Genomic DNA, 19,394 nt, shown 5'->3' with positions numbered 1-19,394 from the left:
GGCTCTGCACAAGAGTGAAACAGTTCATTTGGGGTGGGGGGCTGGGAATCTGGATATGTCTTGGGGAGTCTGATGAGCACCAGAGCCCGAGATGCGCAGCCCTGGGGGAATCTCTTTGGATGTTCACTCTGTCGCGACTGTCATGGCCCGTGTGGCGCTAGCTGGGGGCCACCCACACACGTTGACCCCACGTCCCTCACCAGTGAGCCAAGCATGAGGAGACATCAAAGAACCAACAACAATTGTCCCAGTGAGACTTCTATAGCTAAACAGGGGGATTCTTACACAAAAATTTGCTTCAGGAGAAATGCGGTTGCCCCTTAAACAGCACAGGTGTGGACAACACGAGTCCACTTCCAGGCAGTTTTCTTCAGGAGAAATACAGGAAGGAACTGTGAATGCGTCTTCTCTTCCATATGATGTTCTTAGTAACATTTTCTTTTCTCTAGCTCCCTTTGTTGTAAGGCTCTAATAACAGTACGTAGAACATCCCAAATCCATGTTAACCTACCCAAGGTTACCGTAAGGTCCCCAGTCCACAGTAGGCTGTTAGTAGTTGAGTTTCAGGGGAGTCAAAAGTTACAGTAGGATTTCTTACAGCAGGGCCATTTTCGAGGGTCCTCCGTTCCCCTCCTCCCCTGTAGGCAAGCCCTTCTCTTCCCGCACATTCCTCCTCACCACCCCACTCGCTTTTCCCTCCACTTGCGGTCACACTCATTAACATGACAGCCACAGATGATTGTATGGAGCCTTGAACGAGTAGGAAATACTGCATCGCTAACTGCTTTGTTCCCAAAGGCTATGCTTTTATAAATGGAGAGCAGCTCCCCCAAGGTGCAGATCGCAGATTGGGTCCTTTTCCTGTTGTTCCATATCTCCCCAACCTAAGGATGCACCTGCAGAGAGGAATTTCTTATTTAGATAACTTTATACTTTGGGGGGTGGTGGTTATAAGTCATTCTCAGTAAAAACAAACAAGCAATACCAAACCGTAGAGAATAGAAAGGGCCTCGCCAGTCACCCCCAAGAGATGGCTGCTCCAAATGGTCACATAGATGTTCTTCCAAGCAATTTTTGCATGTACCTAGCAGAGTGTGTGCGTGTGTGTGTGTGTGTGTGTGTGTAGAAATAGAGGTGCCCATGCCCCTATGATCGGTCTGCAACTTTTGTTTCCCCTAAACAGGATAGCTCAGCCAGCTGTCCCAAAGCCCACAGCCAGATCTGCTTTCCTCCAGAGGCTCTATTGTGGTCCCATTGCAGACCTCAGTCTGATGTATTTTACCAAGACAGGGAGGCACCCTAAAAGTTCAATGTCTACATTAGGCTTTTCCTTTTTAGTAATGGGGGTCTCTATAGACAGGTCCTTGCAGTGTGCCTTCAAACGCCCATCTAGGACACAGTTCTTTCCATGGCTTCCACACAGCTGAACTGAGCTCCCCCTTATGCAGGCAGAGAAGATCCTTTGTGGGACTTCCTGTGGTGTTCGGTACACAGACAGCATAATGCCTAATTCGAAGTGTAACAAGACAGTTTACATGAAACACAGCAACAAAGAAGCAGCATTATGGTTCCCAAAATAGGCTGTATTATATAGTTTTGACAACTATAAGTCCCAAAATGGAGAGGTGTTTTATCTTGCAAGTTTCCTGTTCATTAGCTTTCATGTGCCAAGGCTTTATAAAAATTTCTCTCTCCCTCTCTCTTTCTCCTGCTCTGCCACAGGGACCCGTTAAAAGGAGACAGGAAGGAGATCATTTCCAGTTTCCAGGCATGGCTGATGGGGGTTACCCTAATAAAATCAAGAGGCCTTGTCTGGAAGACGTTACCCTTTCTATGGGCCCGAGTGCCCACCCCAGCACGGCCTGTGTGGAGCTGCAGGTTCCTCCGCTAACGATGAACCCCAGTGCCACGGCCATGGGAGGAGCGGGCCATTCGTTACCCCTCGAGACGAATCCCATGAACGGCAGTGTCATGGGCTCGCCATTCGTGGTGCCTCCGGCTGCAGAAGTGGGACTGAAAGGACCCCCTGGGCCCTACTACGACAAAGCCAACAGCGTGCCGGCTGTGGACCAGGAACTTCAAGATCTCCTGGAGGAACTAACAAAAATTCAAGAACCTTCTCCGAATGACCTCGATCTTGAGAAGATCCTGGGCAGCAAGCCGGAAGAACCACTGGTCTTAGAACACCCGCAGGCAACCCTGGGTACCACTCCCAAGCCTCCAGTGCAGATGCCCCACTTGGAGAGCCTTGGTGCCAGCAAGGAGTTTGCTTCGAGTTGCAGCCAGCTCACGGGGGCAGGGCCGTCGCTTCAAGTCCCGCACTCCCCGGCCGGGATCAGCTATGGGATCCCACCCCCAAGTAAGCGGGGGGCCTCACCCAGCTCTTCAGTGGCGCACGCCAAGAGCCAGGCCCCGGGGGTGCCCCAGGCCGCTTTGCCCCCAGTCCCGGTGCCGCAGTGGCATCACGCCCACCAGCTGAAGGTGCTGGCGGCTAACAAGCAGGGGTCCGCTAGTAGGCCGCAGGCGCCCAGCCCCAGCTGGTCGGGCCTGCCGCCTCCGGGCATGTCCCCGTCTTACCGCCCGGTACCATCTCCGCAACCGCCACCGCAGTTCAGCCCTCAGAGCCTCATGGTGTCGTGCATGGCATCCAGCAACCTGCCAGGGAGCGCCTTCCAAGCCTCCCCCAATGCCTTACTCGCCAGCCTGGCGTCCGGTGGCACCACGGCCATGGGGCCCGCCATGCTCTACACTCCTGAGAAGCTCCCCAGCCCTGTGCTCAGTCAACAGCCGCAGTTCAGCCCCCAGAGCTCCATCCTGGCCAACCTGGTGTCCTCCGGGGTCAAAAGTCCTCCGGGGCACCTGCTGTCCGCCCTGCCTGCCAGCAACGCGGGGCCCTCCCCGCCCTACCGGCCGGAGAAGCTCTCCAGCCCGGGCCTGCCGCAGCAGTCCTTCACTCCGCAGTGCTCCCTCATCCGGAGCCTCACACCCTCTGGCCACCCGCTAACGCAGCCGCCGCCGCCGCCGCCGCCGCCACCGCCGCCCCGGCAGTCAACGAGCACCATCTTCAAGCCCTTGACCACCGACTCATCCAAAACCCTGAGCGTGATCATGCAGCAGGGGCTGCCCAGCCCCGGCCCTGGAATCCCGGAGCCCTTTACCTTCGGCAACACCAAGCCCCTGTCGCACTTCGTTTCTGAGCCAGGTCCCCAAAAGGTGCCCTCCGTGCCTGCCACCTCTAGGCAGACGTCCCTGCTCCACTACCTGCAGCAGGCACCGCCGGCCTCTTCCGCCACCGCCTTGTCCACCGCCACTGCCACCTTGCAGCCGCCGCCGCCGCCGCAGCCTGACCACTCGTCATTCCTTCTGCACCAGATGATGCAGCAGCCCCAGCGCTTTCAGCGGCTGGGGGCGCGGGACTCCATGCCTTCTCTGCCCAGACAGGTAAGACGATCTCGTGTCCGGTGGCGGTCCTTGGTTCTGAAACTAAGAACCGTGTCTTATGCTATTGGCGACCTGGCTCTGGAAGCAAACGTGGCTTTAGTCCTCTCTGAGCCCAGACTTGACTTGGGAAAAGTCTATTTCAGCCAAATTCCGTGTGGTCCAACTGCAGTATTGATGAGGCCAGCGTTATGGTTTCAGTTCCTGTGTGGGCCACTTAACTCCTCTGGGAGGAAACGTGTACCCAGAAGGTGCTGCCAGGGGAAGGGGACCAGGGGAAGGCAAGGCTCTGCCCTGGGCCACGTGGCATGTTCCCTCACCCAGGGCTAGCAGACACTTTGCAGGATGCAAGGAAATTGCACCGAAGAATTTAAATCTTGTCCCTGCTGGCATAAGGCTTGCACATGGAGCCTTCTAGAAATGGCCCAGCAAACTTCTGCTGAGCAGGTTCCAAATGAAAAGGACAGATACGTAGAAAGTAGTTACTCTTAGCGTCTCCATTCTACAAAAAAACTGAGGCTCAGAGAGTTGAAATGACTTGCCCAGCGTCATACAGCCAGGGGCAGAGCAGGAACCGGAAACCAGGAAGTCTTAGTTCAGAGCCTGTGCTCTTCCCAAAATCACTGTGATTTCTCCCTCTCCCTCATCTCCTACAATCTGACCGCTAGACTCAGCTGGTCCTTCCTGAGTGGTGTGGACCGCAGGTGGCCCTCGTCAGTGCTCCACTCGCTGCCTGTGTTGGCTATCTCTTGCCGGGTAACAAATTACTCCAAAACATCTGCTTACAACAACACACATGTATCACCTCGCAGTTTCCGTGGGCCAGGAGTCCTGGCATCACCTGGCTGGGTCTTTTGACCGTGAGTCGCTCGTAAGTTTGTGGTCATCTCCAGCTCAACCAGGAAGGTTCTGCTTCCAAGTTCACTGCCAAGGTTGTTGGCAGGAAGCAGTTCCTTGCAGGTGGTTGGACTGAGGCCTCGGTTCCTCATGAGCTGTTGGCTAGCGGCCTCCCTTGGTTGCTTGCCATGTGGGCCTCCTCATAGAGCACCTCACAACATGGCAGCCGGTTTCATCTGAGTAAGCAAAACAGAATATGCCAGCAAGAGAGGAAAGGGAGTGCCAGCAAGTCAGAGGTCATGGTCTTTAGAACCTCGTCTCGAAAATGATGTCCCATCTCTTCTGCTCTATTCTGCTCTTTAGACACAAACATAAGGTGTGACTACCAGGAGGCAGGGGTCACTGGGGACCATGTCAGATACCTGCCTACCCAGGGTGCTGTTCATCCTTGTCCCTCCTTTGGGGAGGGACCTTAGCCCTCTCTGAGTTCAGGTCCTCTTGGCTCTTTGTCTGAACTCAGAGTTGACTTTTAAAGTGGTTTCCCCCAATAAAGCAGCCATCACTGCAAACACTACCTTCAAGCGACCACATATAACAGAGAACTGACTGTGTTTCACATTTGCTCAGAAGTTTCCAGAGGCTCCATGTGCCTTCTTAGACTCGGTGCTCTTCAGGCCCACTTGGCATTTGACTTCTATCACCCGGAGTGCTCATAGTTTCTGGCCCACTGTGCATTCGCAGCCTCATTCCTGCCATTCCCTGTGCCTGGCTGTCCGTTCCCACCTTCTGGCTCCTGTCCCACTCCTAACCCACTCCTAACCCACTCCTACAGCTCCTAAGGTGCCCTCCGCTCCAGGAAGCTTCTCCAGACAGCCCCGGAACACGAGCGGTGCTCCCTGCAGGTGCGCAGCGGTTGTGGCACCTGCTGACCACGTGCTTCTCCCTGTTCCGGGCTCAGCCCCACTGAGGCAATTCCGGGCCCGCTGGAAAAGGGAACTGGCCATCTTCACCCCGCAGGCAGGGGTCTCTCGCTTGGTGCCCCTTGCCCAGCTCCCGTATTTCTCAGCTCCGGCGATTTCGGTGGACCGTTTGTTTGCACTGAAGGGAAAAGGCATATGCCACCTGGCAGTTCAGTGTGGCGGCTGAAGCGAGGGCGTGGGGGTTCAAGTCCAGGCGCCGCCACTGACCGGCTCTGTGCCAGGAACAACGTCACTCAGCCCCTCTGAGCTGAAATAGCCCAGAGCCCGGCACAGGCTTCGTGGTCAGTCGGGGCTGGTGCGGGCCCCGGGCTGGAATCGACTGCCTCGGGGGTCGGATGCGTTTCCAAATTCAGAACATTTGGGACTTTAGAAAGCTAATATGGTGCTTTTGCCAAGTATCGCGTGAGCCTCTGGAAGCCTAGGGCAGCATTTCCTTATTCTTACGGAAAACTATGAATAGTTCCCGAAGTCCACGACCCATTTTTGTCCCCAAATAAATTCCAATGCCAAACTTACCAAAACAAATGGGCTTTTCGAGCTTTTGGGGTTTGAAATCACAGATAAGGAAAGCGGACCTGGGATTATGAAGGCTCCCCTTGGAGTCGGGACAAGTGGCCCTGGCGTGTGGGGTTGTCAGAGCCTCCCTGTGTCACCCAGGCTTCTGACATCTCTCTGCTCTTAAGCTGAATCTTGTTTCCAAAACTTAGGGCTCCTTCTCCTTGAAGGAGCTCCTCGCAAAAATCAGTCCGAACGCTGCGAGTGGAGCTTACATTTGCTCAGAGATGCGAACAGGGCCACTGAGGAAGCAGCTTGAGGGCCCCCAGTGCACATGGTTTGCAGAGCTGGGAGTGCAGTGTCCTGGGGAGGAGGGATGTGGATGGTGGCCAGTTGGAATAAGAACAAAAAGGCTCGAAATCTGATCCTTGAGGCAGGCCGAGGCACAGGGGAAGGGGGCAGCTGTGGAGAAATGGACCAAAGAGGCCCAGGACATTGTTTAGACAGATTCTGAGAAGGGCAGGAGGGGAACCAAGCCTGCCTTGAGGAAGGTGGGATGAGGCGCCTCTGGGGTTTGCTATGATTTCTACCTTTGCCCATGAGCCTCCCATCCCGTTAGCCGCGGCAGCGGTAACACCAGGAATCACGGAGACAGTGGGTGAAACGAGAGAACTCGCCATCTTGCCTCCCTGACGGGCTGAGCCGGCAGTGGGGGTCTGGGCAGCTTGGTCTGAGGTGGCGCCTCAAGGGAGCCCTCTTGCTACGCTCCGCTGCGGGGGGGGGGGTGGTAGCACCCCCAGGGCCCAGGGCCTGAGGGCGATGACACTGGGCAGGGGACATGGCCGTGGGGGACGGGTGTGCTTGGCAGGCGGCAGGCCCCTGCACTGGGCTTGAGGCCAGGTTCAAAGGGACACAGGATTTGGAGCCCTATTGTCCCGGTCCCAGCTCTGTTACTTTTGATTTTGGCAAGCTCTTTTCCCTCTCCGGGTCGTACTCTCCCCATCTGTAAGCTGGAGATACTCCTATCCCTGTCTAATGGCGCCGCTGGAAGGATTAAAAGAGGTGAGGTACAAACGCTGGGCGTATGGTCTGGTGCACAAAAATGCTCCACGGATGTTAGCTACTGCTTTTTCTAGAAAGTCCCTGAAACTTACAACACCAGTAACCCAGTGGAGTGGGTTAGACTGCCTCAGTGTCCAGGTTCCTCTCTAGCTGTTGGCAGAGCAGGGGCGGTGGGTCACGGAGGACATTTGCCAGGTGGCGGAAGAGAAGTCAAGTAGAGGACACGAGTCGGTGACCCCAGGAAAGAGCCGAGCCACTGAGCCCGGCCATAGCTTTCTGAGCACCCCCCGCAGGAGACAAGGGGAGAACGTCGGCTGCCCCCTCCCTCCCAGGATGACCGCTGATAGGCCCAGAGAGCCAATGGCAGGGCGAGCACGGGCTAGCCTTGCTGGTCACCCAGCACCAGTGCCAGCAGAAACGCTGCTTCTGCCTTGCCACTGGCATTGGGGGAATGGGTGTCCCCTGTTGTCGCTGTGTTCTTAGAGCCTTGCTTAGGGCCCCAGATGGATGCCAGCACTCGGAGCACCCCTGCTGAAACTGCAGGGCTGCCTCCCCCCTCCTCTTCCCTCCCCTCCACCATTCACACCCACTCCCGAAGCCTCCCACAAGAACCTTTGCCAAAACTCAAGATTCCTCTTGGTTTGAATTTCCAAGGCTGTGCTCACCTGCTCAATAGAGCAGAACCTTTAATTACTGCAGTCTCGGTTAGCACTGCAAATTAAAATCTCTACATTTGCACCATGACCCCTCATGGAAAACAGAAATGATAAAACCAGGCTAGACCAAGACAACTGTCTCTTCTTGTCAAAGTGACATCGGCTCCACTTTCCACCCGAGAAAGATTCAGGAGAGGCACCGTGTAACGATTCAACAATTCTACACGCTAACTCGGTGCTCATCACATTATGTGACTTTTGAGAGTAATATGACACAGTGCGTTAATTATACTTGTATAAAAAAACTTTAATTTTTTTTAAATTCAAATTTAAGAAAAAGAGAAGGAGAGTTGAGAGTGATGGTGCTCCTGGGGAGCCTCCTTCCAGTCTCAAATTGTTCATAAGCATTGGAAAGCAGGTGACAGTTCTCTTGCTAACGTACTGGACCCCCCCCCCCCACTCCCGGGAATCAGATGTACCACATATTGTCAGGGAGGACCTGTGACCTTGGATTTGCTGGTCCTTTCACTGGTTTCCTTTAGTTCTTCTCTTGTTTTGAGGGTAAGGGCTGGGAGAGAACCCTCCTAATAGGGCTCCCCTATTAGGAGAAAAATTTCCTTGCATTTGTCTTTTACTAATTCTGGCACAAAGCATCACGGATTTCAGTCCGGAAGTGAGTCCCGCTGCAGTGCAAGAGCCGAGGCCTCTGGGCAAGCTGTCACCAGGCGCGGGAGGATGGGGGCGGTGAGTCAGGTTCCCCGGGTCACGGCTGGGCTGGCTCTACACGCATCTTCTCTGCCAGATGGGGCAGCCTTTTCCTGAATAAGCATCTTCATTTTGTCTGTGAGCACAACTGTACACACAAGCTTACTTTTTCCTTTCTTTCTAAATTGGGCTGCAAAACGCTATTTCGTTTGGGGAAGCCTTTTTTTAGCTGCTTTGGGAGGAAATATAATTAGACACAGTGTAACATACATTTTTGAAAATTCAGGGACCGGTTTCTCTGTGTTGACCAAGTTTCGTTTCAACCACTCTGAATGGCCATGAAACGAAACTCCACTGGGCGCTGAATTTGGGAAATGCAGACTCAGAACTTGGTACTAATATTACCCAGAATCTGGTTTTTCTTTCTGTTTCTCTTCTGGTTTCTGAGAATCATTAAGGATCCTCCACCTCAAAGCTATGTCCCTTTTTCAAAAAGCAGAATTTTTTTTTTTTAAATGCACTGCTTGTCAAGTACTAACCCTTTAAACATCGGTGGTACTTTTTGTCTCTGCAGTGAGGTCCACGCCGAAGCTGATAGGGGTGCAAAAAGCCCCCAGTCAGAGGCCTCGATCATAGAGATCAACAGAGCGCATTTTATAATTGCTTAGTGATTGCATTATGAAGGCTCAAACACAACCATTTTGAGAAACCTCCTATCAAGTTTTTGTGGGTTTTTTGTTTGTTCATTTCTCCTTAAAACACTTGAAAAGAAACCATGAACTTCACTGAAGCTGAGGTGCTCAGAATGAGATGTTTAGAAACAAAGCGTATAAATTGTTTTCTTTTGCGGCATTTACCGAGACGACCTGCTTATTTCTTGCTGTAAAACCAGGGAAGGTTTTCAGAGAGTAGAAGAGGACAGAAGTGCTCTGAGCTGCTGTTGTGATCCCAAGTGAAAAGTTAGCAAAACGTAAAAGTGTCTAGAGTGAGTGGAAAATCACAGGGGGCCTGCGCGCTTCAGCTGTGGCCCTAACACCCCACACGCAGGGCCGGACGGCGAGCCGCGCATGCGCACTAATGGGACTCCGCTGCCTGCCCCCTTCCCCGCCGCATCCCCCGCAGCCACTCCCTGTCAAACCCGTGAATGGCCGCATAGCACAGATTTAGGAAACCTCTTCTGAGTCCATTTGTACTTTTAGCCTCTTCTTTCCCTTGGGGGTTGACAAATCCCAAGATCTGGGCCTGCTGCTAAACGTGGCCGTGTGTGTGCCCTGGCTGGCTGCTCGTGAACTTGAGGGTGGGCAGAGGATGGAACGCTATTTATGGGTAAAGCAAACCCCTCACCACCAAAGAACTTTCTGTTTTTTTCTAAGGAGTCGAAAAACTTTGGATTTCTGTTGGATCTCGTTAGTTGTTGCCCACGGTGACAGATAATGCTTTGTCTGTGTGTGTGTGTGTGTGTTTTGTTGTCATGAGTTGACTCATTTGAGTCCCTCCCATCAAAAGGAGTTGAAAGTCAAAGGAGCTGTTGAAAGTCAAAATGCATGCACAGGTCCAGAGAGATCTCATTTCCACTGCAGAGGCACAGGTGCCCCCAGCACAGCCTTCCCGTGCTCCTGCCTCCCAGCAGACCACCAGGCTTCTGAGACAGAATGGAGTCAGTGAAGAGGCAGCGTTTCTCTCTTTCTTCCATACCTTGGTCCTTCTCCCATGTGAATAAAGTTTCCTGTTGGATTAGGACATGTGCAGCTGGGAATCGCACCGAGCCCACACAGCTCGATTTGGCTGTTGAAGCTTAGGTACCCAGGCAAAAGGGAAGCAGGCACTTCAAGAAATTATCACACAGCTTTGGCCTCAACATGGCCCTTGAAGGCTTAAAAGGTGCATAGCCTATTTCGTCAGAAAGTATTCCAAATTTTGCTTTGCTCTGGGGGGCTTTGGATTTGAATCCAAAGGCGCAAGTTCTAGCTGGTTATCCCCCCTGAGCAGAAGAGGGGAGCACAGTTGTGGGGAGCTAGACTTTTTCCATGGGTCCATGGCTGGGTGGTACATGAAGAGAATTTGCCAAAGCCAGCTAACTCTCTAGGCCAATAGATGAAGGTGGACTCCTCGTTTACAGTTTTGAGTGATGATCGTATATTTCCAGGTGACCGAGTTTTGAAAGGTGTGGGAGGCCCCCAGCCTCCTCTGAGTGGGAGTCAGTGGGAATGATTCCATGACCCTTTCACTCTATCAGGCCACACTTTCAAAAACAAGCTCTGGAAAATGAAAACAGAGAAAATGTTGACCCCCATTAGGGTGGCTATTATTTAAAACAAAACAAAACAAAAAACAAAACAGAAAATCACAAGCACTGGTGAGAATGTGGAGAAATTGGAAATCGTGGGCACCATGGGTAGGAATAGAGACTGGCGTGGCCAGTGTGGGAAATAGTATGGCAGTTTCTCAAAATGCAAACATAGAATTACTATATGACCCAACAATTTCACTCATTGGCATAGATCCCAAAGAACTGAAAACAGGTCCTTGAACCGAAATCTGTTCACCAGTGTTTACAGCAGCTCTTTCCATAGCAGCCCAAAGGTGAGAAGAACCCAAATGCCCGTAACCAGTGAATGGGTAAGCACAGTTTATCTGTCCTTATTACAGACTATTATGTAGTCTTAAAGAGGAAGGGAATTCTGACACCTGCTACTATGTGAATGAGTTTTAAAGACATTATACTCAGTGGAAGAAGCCAGACACAAAAGGACAAATGCTGTACGAGTCCACTCCTGTAGGTACTTAGAGTAGGCGAATTTATAGAGACAGAAAGCAGTGCGGTAGATGCCTGGGGTTGGGGGAGAGAAAAGGGGAAGTTGCTGCTTAACGGGGGTCTAGAGTTTCAGTCTGGGTTGAAGAACACGTTCTGGAGATGGATGGTGAGGATGGTTGCACTTAAAATGGTTCAAATGGCAACTTTTACCACAAAAAAAGAAAGACTTGAGTTTTGAAGCACTTGTCAATCCTGTCCTCATCAGAAAGAATATTTTGTTTTCGAATAATATGAGTGTGCAAGGCAAAGATGGCCTTGGGCCGAGCTACATGTTTTCTGTCCAAGACAGGCGCTGTAGTGACTACGTGGGTGCCTATCATCTTCGTGAGCCAGCTGGGGTTTCTGGATGTCTAGTGAGGTGCGTAGCCAGCACTTAGAAATCACTTTCTTGGTCAGTTGAAGGCAATTTCTGTCCTTTCTGGGTATTTTGGAGACATGACAACACATGGGTCAGGGAACGGAGAAGCGACCATAGACAGGAAGAAACATTATCTCTGCTTCTGACTGGGTTTAAGAAACCCCACTTGCTTCCTTGGTCCTCCGGTGCGTCTACAAGTCTAGACATACTACGATGATTCACAGCTTGCTGATTAATGCAAGAGCCAACAGGATGATGCTGGGGACTCACCATGTGTGACTAGCTTTCTGTGCAAACTCTCCCTCTGGAGCAAGTGCCGGGCCCTGGAGTAGAGCTCTGGAAGAAGTTAAGGTTCTCAACCACAATGTGAGCCAGCTCCTAAGGCCTTGACTCTGGCACACAAAGTAGGAAGTGAGGGCCTCTGACCAAGGCCCAGATGACTTTTGAAAAAGTCGACACACCTGCTTCTTGTGTCCCAACTCACGTGCCCAGCTCCCAAGACATTTGGTTTCCACATTTCAGGGCTTGGTGAGGTTCACGTTGTAATCAGTTATTTGGGTCTTGTCTGCAGCACCACTTGATATCAACAAGGAAGAAGGCTTCTCCGGCTCTGTCAAAGTGAGCTGAGCGGCCCTTTGGAGGAATGAATGGAAGCTGGCAGGAAGGGGGGATGAGACAGATGAATTACATCTGCTGGTGTTGCTGAATTAGGCTCTTGGGACTATTTTTGAGTGTTTCCGAGTAATTAGGGGTAGAAACTCGCAGACTTCAAGGCTGAGGAACTCAGTCTCTCACATGGGGCCGCCCCCCACCCCCCAGCTCCGACCATGCTGCATTTTTCTGGTCCAGCTGTGCCTGGCATTCCCCAAGAGTGAGATCTGAGAACACAGGGTTCCTCCAACCCCTAACGCACCCACAGTTGCTCACCCCCAGGAGTGGTTTGCACTGGCTGTTCTGTGGTGCTGGTGGTCATCGTTTGATGCATCGTGGAAAGACAGAACAGGACCTCTGGCAGCCATTTCGCATAGCACAGTGACAGCAGCACATAAGAACCGCCCCTCCCTCCCCCAAAAAAGTTGGCTTGGAAATGCAGGCCACTTTTTTTTTTTTTTAAGATTTTATTTATTTATTTGAGAGACAGAAATCACAAGTAGGCAGAGAGGCAGGCAGAGAGAGAGAGGAGGAGGAAGCAGGCTCCCTGCAGAGCAGAGAGCAGAGCAGAGATGCGGGGCTCCATCCCAGGACCCTGGGATCATGACCTGAGCCGAAGGCAGAGGCTTTAACCCACTGAGCCACCCAGGCGCCCCGATGCAGGCCACTCTTACCACTGTCCCCCCCCCCCACCACCACCACATGTGAGATCCTTTCGTGCCACTCGGAGCTGGCACAAGTATTCCCCACAGAAACCAGTGTGTTTCAGCCAGTCCTGAGAGCAAAGCGAGTGCCTTTCCTGACCCACAGCCTATTTCTAAGTCTGCTGTTTCCCTCTGGCGAGCGCAGTGTCAAACGAGCCCATTTTGAAGGCCGTTCAGCCTATGTTCTTCTCTCTTCAGGCTTCAGTTGTAACTTAGAAGTTCTTCTAAGTTCCAGTTGTCTTTGAATAAGCTCTCACCCTTGGTTTAAAAATTTCAAAAAAGTTAAAACAAAAGCATTAAGAGGTTTTCTTCACTAGCTCACGAGTGTGGATTTTTACATTCTTTGTGGAAATGACAGTTTGAGGGTTTTGTTTTGTTTGTCATTTTGACAGCTGTATTGTTTGTGTCTTTTATTTGCTTCATTAGTTTTTCATTTGGAAGTGTCTTCCTTGGCAGACTAATTACATTACAAGGAGATTCCTTCCCGCTACCCGCTAGAAAGGTCTTCTGACCTCAGGGTCCTTGAGAGATTTGAAGACAAGCATGACATTACCCCCCGAGTCTTCTCTCCCCAGTTCTTCACCCCTGTCCTGGAGGCTTGCCTCTGACCTGAGCGTAAGGCACTGGAGTGAGACCCTCGGGGTGGGTGAGGCTTTACTCAACTGAGCGAAATGCTCCTGCCCTATCAGTCCCATTCAGAAGGGAACGGGAAGGTCACGCTTTGTTCCTGCCTCCCAAAATCTCATTTGCCGTGGTGCCAGCAGCATCTCCTCTTGGCCCTGCCTGAGCTCCTTTTCCAGGCAAACTCCAACCTATATACCTCCCCACTCCCAGAAGAGGTACCCGAAAGCCGAGTGTTTCTCTGTAAACTTGCACTTGACTTGTGTCTATTTCCCACTCTCGGGGTAAATAAAGTCTGTGACAGAATATTGGACTAGGGATGAGAAACTGGAATGAGCCCTCATGATTGTCTCAAGAGCCATCAGCATCCTACTTGGCAACACCGCTTATGGGCTTTTAATATTTTGTTTACAGTTATTACCTCTGAAATCTCTACTTTCTGGTATGTTGTCAGACTTTTCAAGGGATTTAAAAATTCAGGAGCTCAATGCCAATAATTGCTTTTAGGAGCTAGCCCTGCCTATTTTCTATAGATGACTTCCAGTTTGGACCATCAATTATTTTCCTCACAGAAACCCACAAAGTACATATTCGAGTTACTTGGAATCGGATATGAACTAGGAATCCTTAATGTAGTTCGGCTTCTAAAATGTGTATCGCACTCAGCTCATGCAAAACAGAGCAGTTAAGAGCTTGAGCAGCTCGCTTGAGATCTGAATGATCTGTCATCATTGACCCGCACCAGCCGCCTTTACCGGAGCAGGTCGCACGCGCGGTTCATGTGTGGTAGATTTCTTTGTAAACTGGTCCGGGCACAAAGGAGCATGGCTTGAGGCTGACCAGTGTCCAACAAGCCCTGGGCTTCATCACTGGGAATGGGATGCTCTCCAACGGGAGGCTGGAAGTATAACCCGGACCTCATGAACTCAGAGGTCTGGGTCACGAATGACAGGAAAACCAGCTCATACTGTCTTGGCCAGTGAAAGGAGCTGACTGAGTCCTATAAGTGCAAGTCCAGAGGTTGGGTCCACTTCAGGGGTGATTTGAATCGGTAGCTCAACAGTTACAGAGGAAGCTGTTTCTTTCCTGCGCTCTGGTCCTGGTCCTTCATCCTCAAGCTGGCTCCCCCTTGTGGGCACACACAGCTGCCAGCAGCTCCAGGGGCTCCAGGCTTCCTCTTCCCTCATCCAGCCGAGCTGGAGAGAGAGTCACTTCTAGAAGCTCTGTCGGAAAAACAAGGAGGCTTCTTTCCCAGAACACCCTGATTGCATGTCTACTACGCCACTTCGTGGGAGTGGAGCGGAGCGCCCCACTTCTAGAGCCCTGGGTGACACCAGGTTCCGCCAAAGCTTATAGGGGCGAGCAAGGCCGACTGAGCCGTCATAACTGACCTCCTCCGCCATCCACATCCATCTGCCCCCTCCTTCCCAAGCACAGGCCTCCCAAACTGCTATAGGAAGCCTGTTTACTCCCTCCCCAAAGGGATTCAGCTCCAATCTAGGAAACAGCAGGTGATGCACCGTCCTCATGTCCCAGGACACCTTAGGGCTTTTGGAAGGTTAACAAGCTTCTAGAATTTAATAGTTAGGAACTGAATTGTGAAGATCGTCAATCCATCCTCTTCACTGCCCATAGAGCACCGTGCTCCTTGGGAAGACCATGGGGCTCCTGAAAACAGCCCCGTCTTAACCCATAGCCTTAAGCCTCATGTTGCAAGCATTCCCCCAAATATCCACAACCTGGGTGTTAGTTGGGTCTTCAGAGAGGAGTGGCCCTGGGTATGGCTATGACATAGATCAAGTTGATTTGAGAACTTTGCCAGTTTCCCGGAGTCCCTCACCTGGCCAGCGTCTCGTCATCCTTCGGGTCACAGCTGAAAGCTCGGTTTTGCCATGAAACCACCACCCAGACTAGGTTGGGTTCTCCTGTGTGTTCTCAAACACTCTGCACTTATCAAGCTATACCAGGAATCTTCGTTTCGGTGTTTCAGTAAATACGTGTCGCACAAATATATAAAAGGTTGACTGAGCAGGCTGCAGCTACAGTACTAGATGACTACACTATACGTTTTACAAGACAGGATGACAGGTGTTCCAGAGGAAGCAAACAGACAGACAGACAGACACACACACACACACACACACCACGGAGAACCCTAGTGTCCTTGGCAATGGCACGGACAGTTTAGGAGCCTCTGTCTCCCTCCTCTCTGGCAGTCTGGTACATCAGGGGCCTAGGGGACCTCCCTACCTACCAGACCCCTGGGTCTCCTGGCCCTACACAGCAGCCCCTTGAGTACCCATCTCCTTCCTGTCCCACGCGCATCTGGTTTGTAGATGGGCAGTTGGGGGAAAGCGAGAGACGCCCCTCCAGGCAGCCAGGTCCAGAAAGCTGATCTGGGTAAACCCCTCACTTTTCTACTGAGGTATGGGAGTCCCACAGTCCCACAAGGTCATGAAGTGATTGGCTCTGAGTAACTCCTGGCGTCCCCTGATTCCCAGCACAGGTCCTGAGCTCATAAATTCTGCTCTTGAAGCAGGCACACGGCTTCAAATCTGGGGACGGGATATGAACTTCATGTGCTCTTGACAGTTTATCACCACTGCTGTAAAACTCTGCTATTAAATATAATTTTACAATAAACTAAACCCTTAAATGAATTTATTCAGAGAAAGCCAATTATTTACTAAAGTCCACAAACTAGCTAGCAGTATATCCTGCACATACTGACTTTGAAGACACTATCTAAGTTTAGTGTAACTGATGGACCCTTTTTCATTGGATGTCCACACATCAAAAAGGACGTCTGTTCATCCAGCATTAGTGATAGGTCATGCATATGTTTGCCTTTCTGGTTCCCAGAGCTAGACCTCATTTCTTCAGAACAGCCCCGTAATCCACCCATTTACTGGGTTGCAAAGCTTCAATGAGCAGTACGGTAGCTACCAGAACTTTCTCTTCGGGGCAGTGTACTGTATTTACTGAGGGCTGCTGGACATGTCCAGCGTTTCCCCATGACTTGTGTAGCCCAGCTTATAACTGGGTTGAGGAAGGAAAATAACAGAAAGAGATATCTGGCCCAGGAAATTCTGGAAACTCCAATAAAACTCAGACAGAAATTAAGTCTCTGAGCTGTGAGCCAAGTGTGTAAGGGAAGAGACAGGGGAGCACTACTTGCGTTGCTCACTGCTCCCTGTGGCACCTCCCGGGCAGTGTAAGGAGTGGTTGGGAGGAAGGGTTTTCTTTGTATTGGGGGCAGGAAGAAGAACTGAGTAGCCACGTGCTCCTTTGTGTCTGTCTTCAGTATGGGGTTAGAAGCCTAAGACGTGCATTGGGGTGAGAGAAGCCTCTGCCCACAGTGCAGGTGGTCCGTGACGACTGGGTACCAGAGAAGGACTGGATAAGAACAACCTTGAACTGCAGTGCAGCTCCAGGAAAGTTTCAGCAAGGCCAATGGAGAGTCCTTGAGCCAGAGTTGCCGCTGGAAAAGTCCCATACCTCACAGGAGTGGGCTTACATTAGTATACCTGCCATGTTCCTACAATGGTTGGGAGTGGGGTCAGGGCCACATATGGTGACAAAGCCAAAGGGATGGCTCCTGAAGGCTATCAGCCAATGGTTCCCCCCCATGGCAGGAGATCTGAGCAGATCTCCACATCACCGTATCCTTCCTGCAGTAGCTATGACAGGACAGGCCCTTCCTTGAGTTTGGGGTGGACAGATAGTGACAGGAACCAGTGCAAGGGTAGCGCCAAATTGGCTACTTTGGAGAATGAGGCCAAGGCTAGTTTGATTGGTTTGTAGGTGGACTGTGCTTCTTCCCTGCCTCTCCGTTCAGTGTTTGGATTCTTGGTTCCCTTCCCCCTTTCTCCTTGTTTGTTTAATTCACTCTTTGACCCCAGGTCTAGGAAAATACAACCATATGCATTTGGAAGACGTTTAAAATGAATTGGCTGGCTGGCTTTAGTTTCCATCCTAAGCATCTAAAGATGCTTGGGCCTTGCATGTGAGGTCAACTGAAGAGACTAAAGTCATTTGAGAAATCAGCAAAATGAATCTTCAGCCTCTTGACTACACAAGGAAGAGTCCAAGCTTGTCTAGGGCCTAAGAATCTCTGTCTTAGTCGCCTTTGTATCACAACATCAGAGAACATGAATATTGAAAGAAACCTTGGAGGTTGTCTAGGTCAATGACATCCTTTTACAGAAGAGGACACAGGGAGGACCTAATAGGGAAAAGTAGACCAATACCCTTTAGGAACAAATATGCAAAAACTCAAAAAAAAAACACAAAAACAAAAACAAACCTAGCAAGTCAGTCCAGTAACATATAAAAGAATTATACACTGTGACCAAGTGAGCTTTATCCCAGGAAAGCAAGACTGGTTCAACCTATGAAAATCATTCAATGTAATGAACCATATTAACAGAACAAAACAACAACAACAACAACAACAACAAAAAACCCACCATCTTAATAGACACAAAAGGAAAGGGACTTTCTCAAGCTCAGAATGTTAATAGCAAAGCCCGGGCTACACTCAGGTGGCCCAGCTTCCAAGCCAGAAGGGGGAGTGGGGACGGAAGGTGGAACTAGCCCTTCCCTGTGCAGGTACTGCCCGGAGCCCATATGGAGGAATTTCCCCTTGTCCTTCCAGCCCATTCTCACAACAGCCCCTGACAGTGGGCGCTGTCGTTGCCTTACTTTCTGCATGAAAAAGTAGCCTTAGAGAGACAATGGGACTTACCTGAGTCTACCTGGATGCCAAGCATAAGGAGGAACTAAGCCGAGACCCCAGGTCTCCTGACTCCCCCGCTGGCTCTTTCCTTGCCCTTCACCACTTCCTTCGTTGATTGGTGCCACTGGCTTAACCGGGTTCCATTAGTTCTCAGATCATGTACCGCCAAGCCGAGTAGATGGGCTTTTTGCTGAGAGCAGGTGGGAGTGTCCTCCAAATTCTCTGGGGGAAGAGCCCCTCCCCTGTGCCAGTGTGTGACAACTCTCAGAGCCCAGGCTGTTAACTTAACATGGTAGAATCTGGGCTAAGTGGCCATTTCTATATGCTATTGGCTAGAACATATGTGCAAGGACTAGAGATCTGTAAAGAAGCATAGGGGAAGCCAGAGGCCAGAAGGCTGGGATGTGTGGGCCAGTGGGGGAAAAGAGAGGAACGAGGCTGTTCCTTTGTTCCTGGAAAAGCGAAGGGCCAGGCTGGCCTGGCTTTTGGCAGGGCCTAGCTCAGTGAGATCTCTTGCTACTGAGTTCTGGCTCTTGCCGGTGGGACGAGAAGAAGACAGACATTTCAGAGAGTCAGGGAGTGAGACACAGCAGGGCCAGTATGCCATGAGGTATCTTCTTTTGGGCCTCACATCTGAACATCTCAGAGGAAGCTATACTGAAGGCCCAGTTGTCCAGGCTTCCTCTGGAGGTGTTCACCATGGCCTCCAGAAGCTTCTTCTCTTCAAAAACACATTTGGAGAGTGCCCCACACCACCCCTCACCCGAATCCAGGCCCTGAGGCTTCAGGCCATTCCCAGACTTTCACAGAACCACTCTGCCTGTTTAACTCAGAAACATGGGCTGCCCTTTCTCCTGGCTCTCTCTGAGAATCACAGAGAGGTTGAAAGCAGCTAACTTTGTATGGTCTACTCTTTTCTCTTCCTCATGCCATCTGCCTTGCATATAGATATGTTTCCACCCGGCCACACACCAACACTGCACACGCTACCCGCCACTCTTCTTTCCTCCTGTCCTAGCACTTAGACCAGGGACAGTGGCTTCCTTTGGATAGCAGCCTTGCAAGGAGGCACCCTGGACTGGGAATCAGTTGTGCCGAGTTCTAGTCTTCTCTGACTTGGGGCCACGTTTTTCACTACCATGAGCCCCAGAGTTTCTACCTACCAAGTAGGGAATTGGTAGCAACCAGTATTTCTCAGAAGGTGGCATTGCCGGATGCCACTCCCAAAGACCGAGTCCCTGCAAATCAGCGGAACTAGGTGCTCTCTGTGTCTCTCAGACTCTCCGACTCTCCATCTTTAGCTTGCTTGACCACCTTCTTTCCTCTGATTTTTT

General features: G+C 51.2%; 1 protein-coding gene across 3 annotated transcripts in view; it reads left to right on the top strand.

The window, feature by feature from the left end:
• MAMLD1 (mastermind like domain containing 1) overlaps positions 1-19,394 on the top strand; it is a 107,939-nt gene that overhangs the window by 69,781 nt on the left and 18,764 nt on the right. For all 3 annotated transcript variants that reach the window (XM_045067998.1, XM_045067997.1, XM_045067999.1), the window contains one exon: positions 1,723-3,441. In XM_045067998.1, the coding sequence (XP_044923933.1) occupies positions 1,771-3,441 (1,671 nt within the window). In that variant the 5' untranslated portion in view covers positions 1,723-1,770. The remainder of the gene's footprint in view (positions 1-1,722; positions 3,442-19,394) is intronic.

The sequence above is a fragment of the Mustela putorius genome, unplaced genomic scaffold (genome assembly GCF_011764305.1).
Source record: "Mustela putorius furo isolate JIRA1106 unplaced genomic scaffold, ASM1176430v1.1 tig00003899_pilon_pilon_pilon, whole genome shotgun sequence".
Taxonomy (NCBI): Eukaryota; Metazoa; Chordata; class Mammalia; order Carnivora; family Mustelidae; genus Mustela; species Mustela putorius.
Note: the sequence above shows the minus strand (reverse complement) of the source record. Positions and strands in the feature narration are given on the sequence as shown.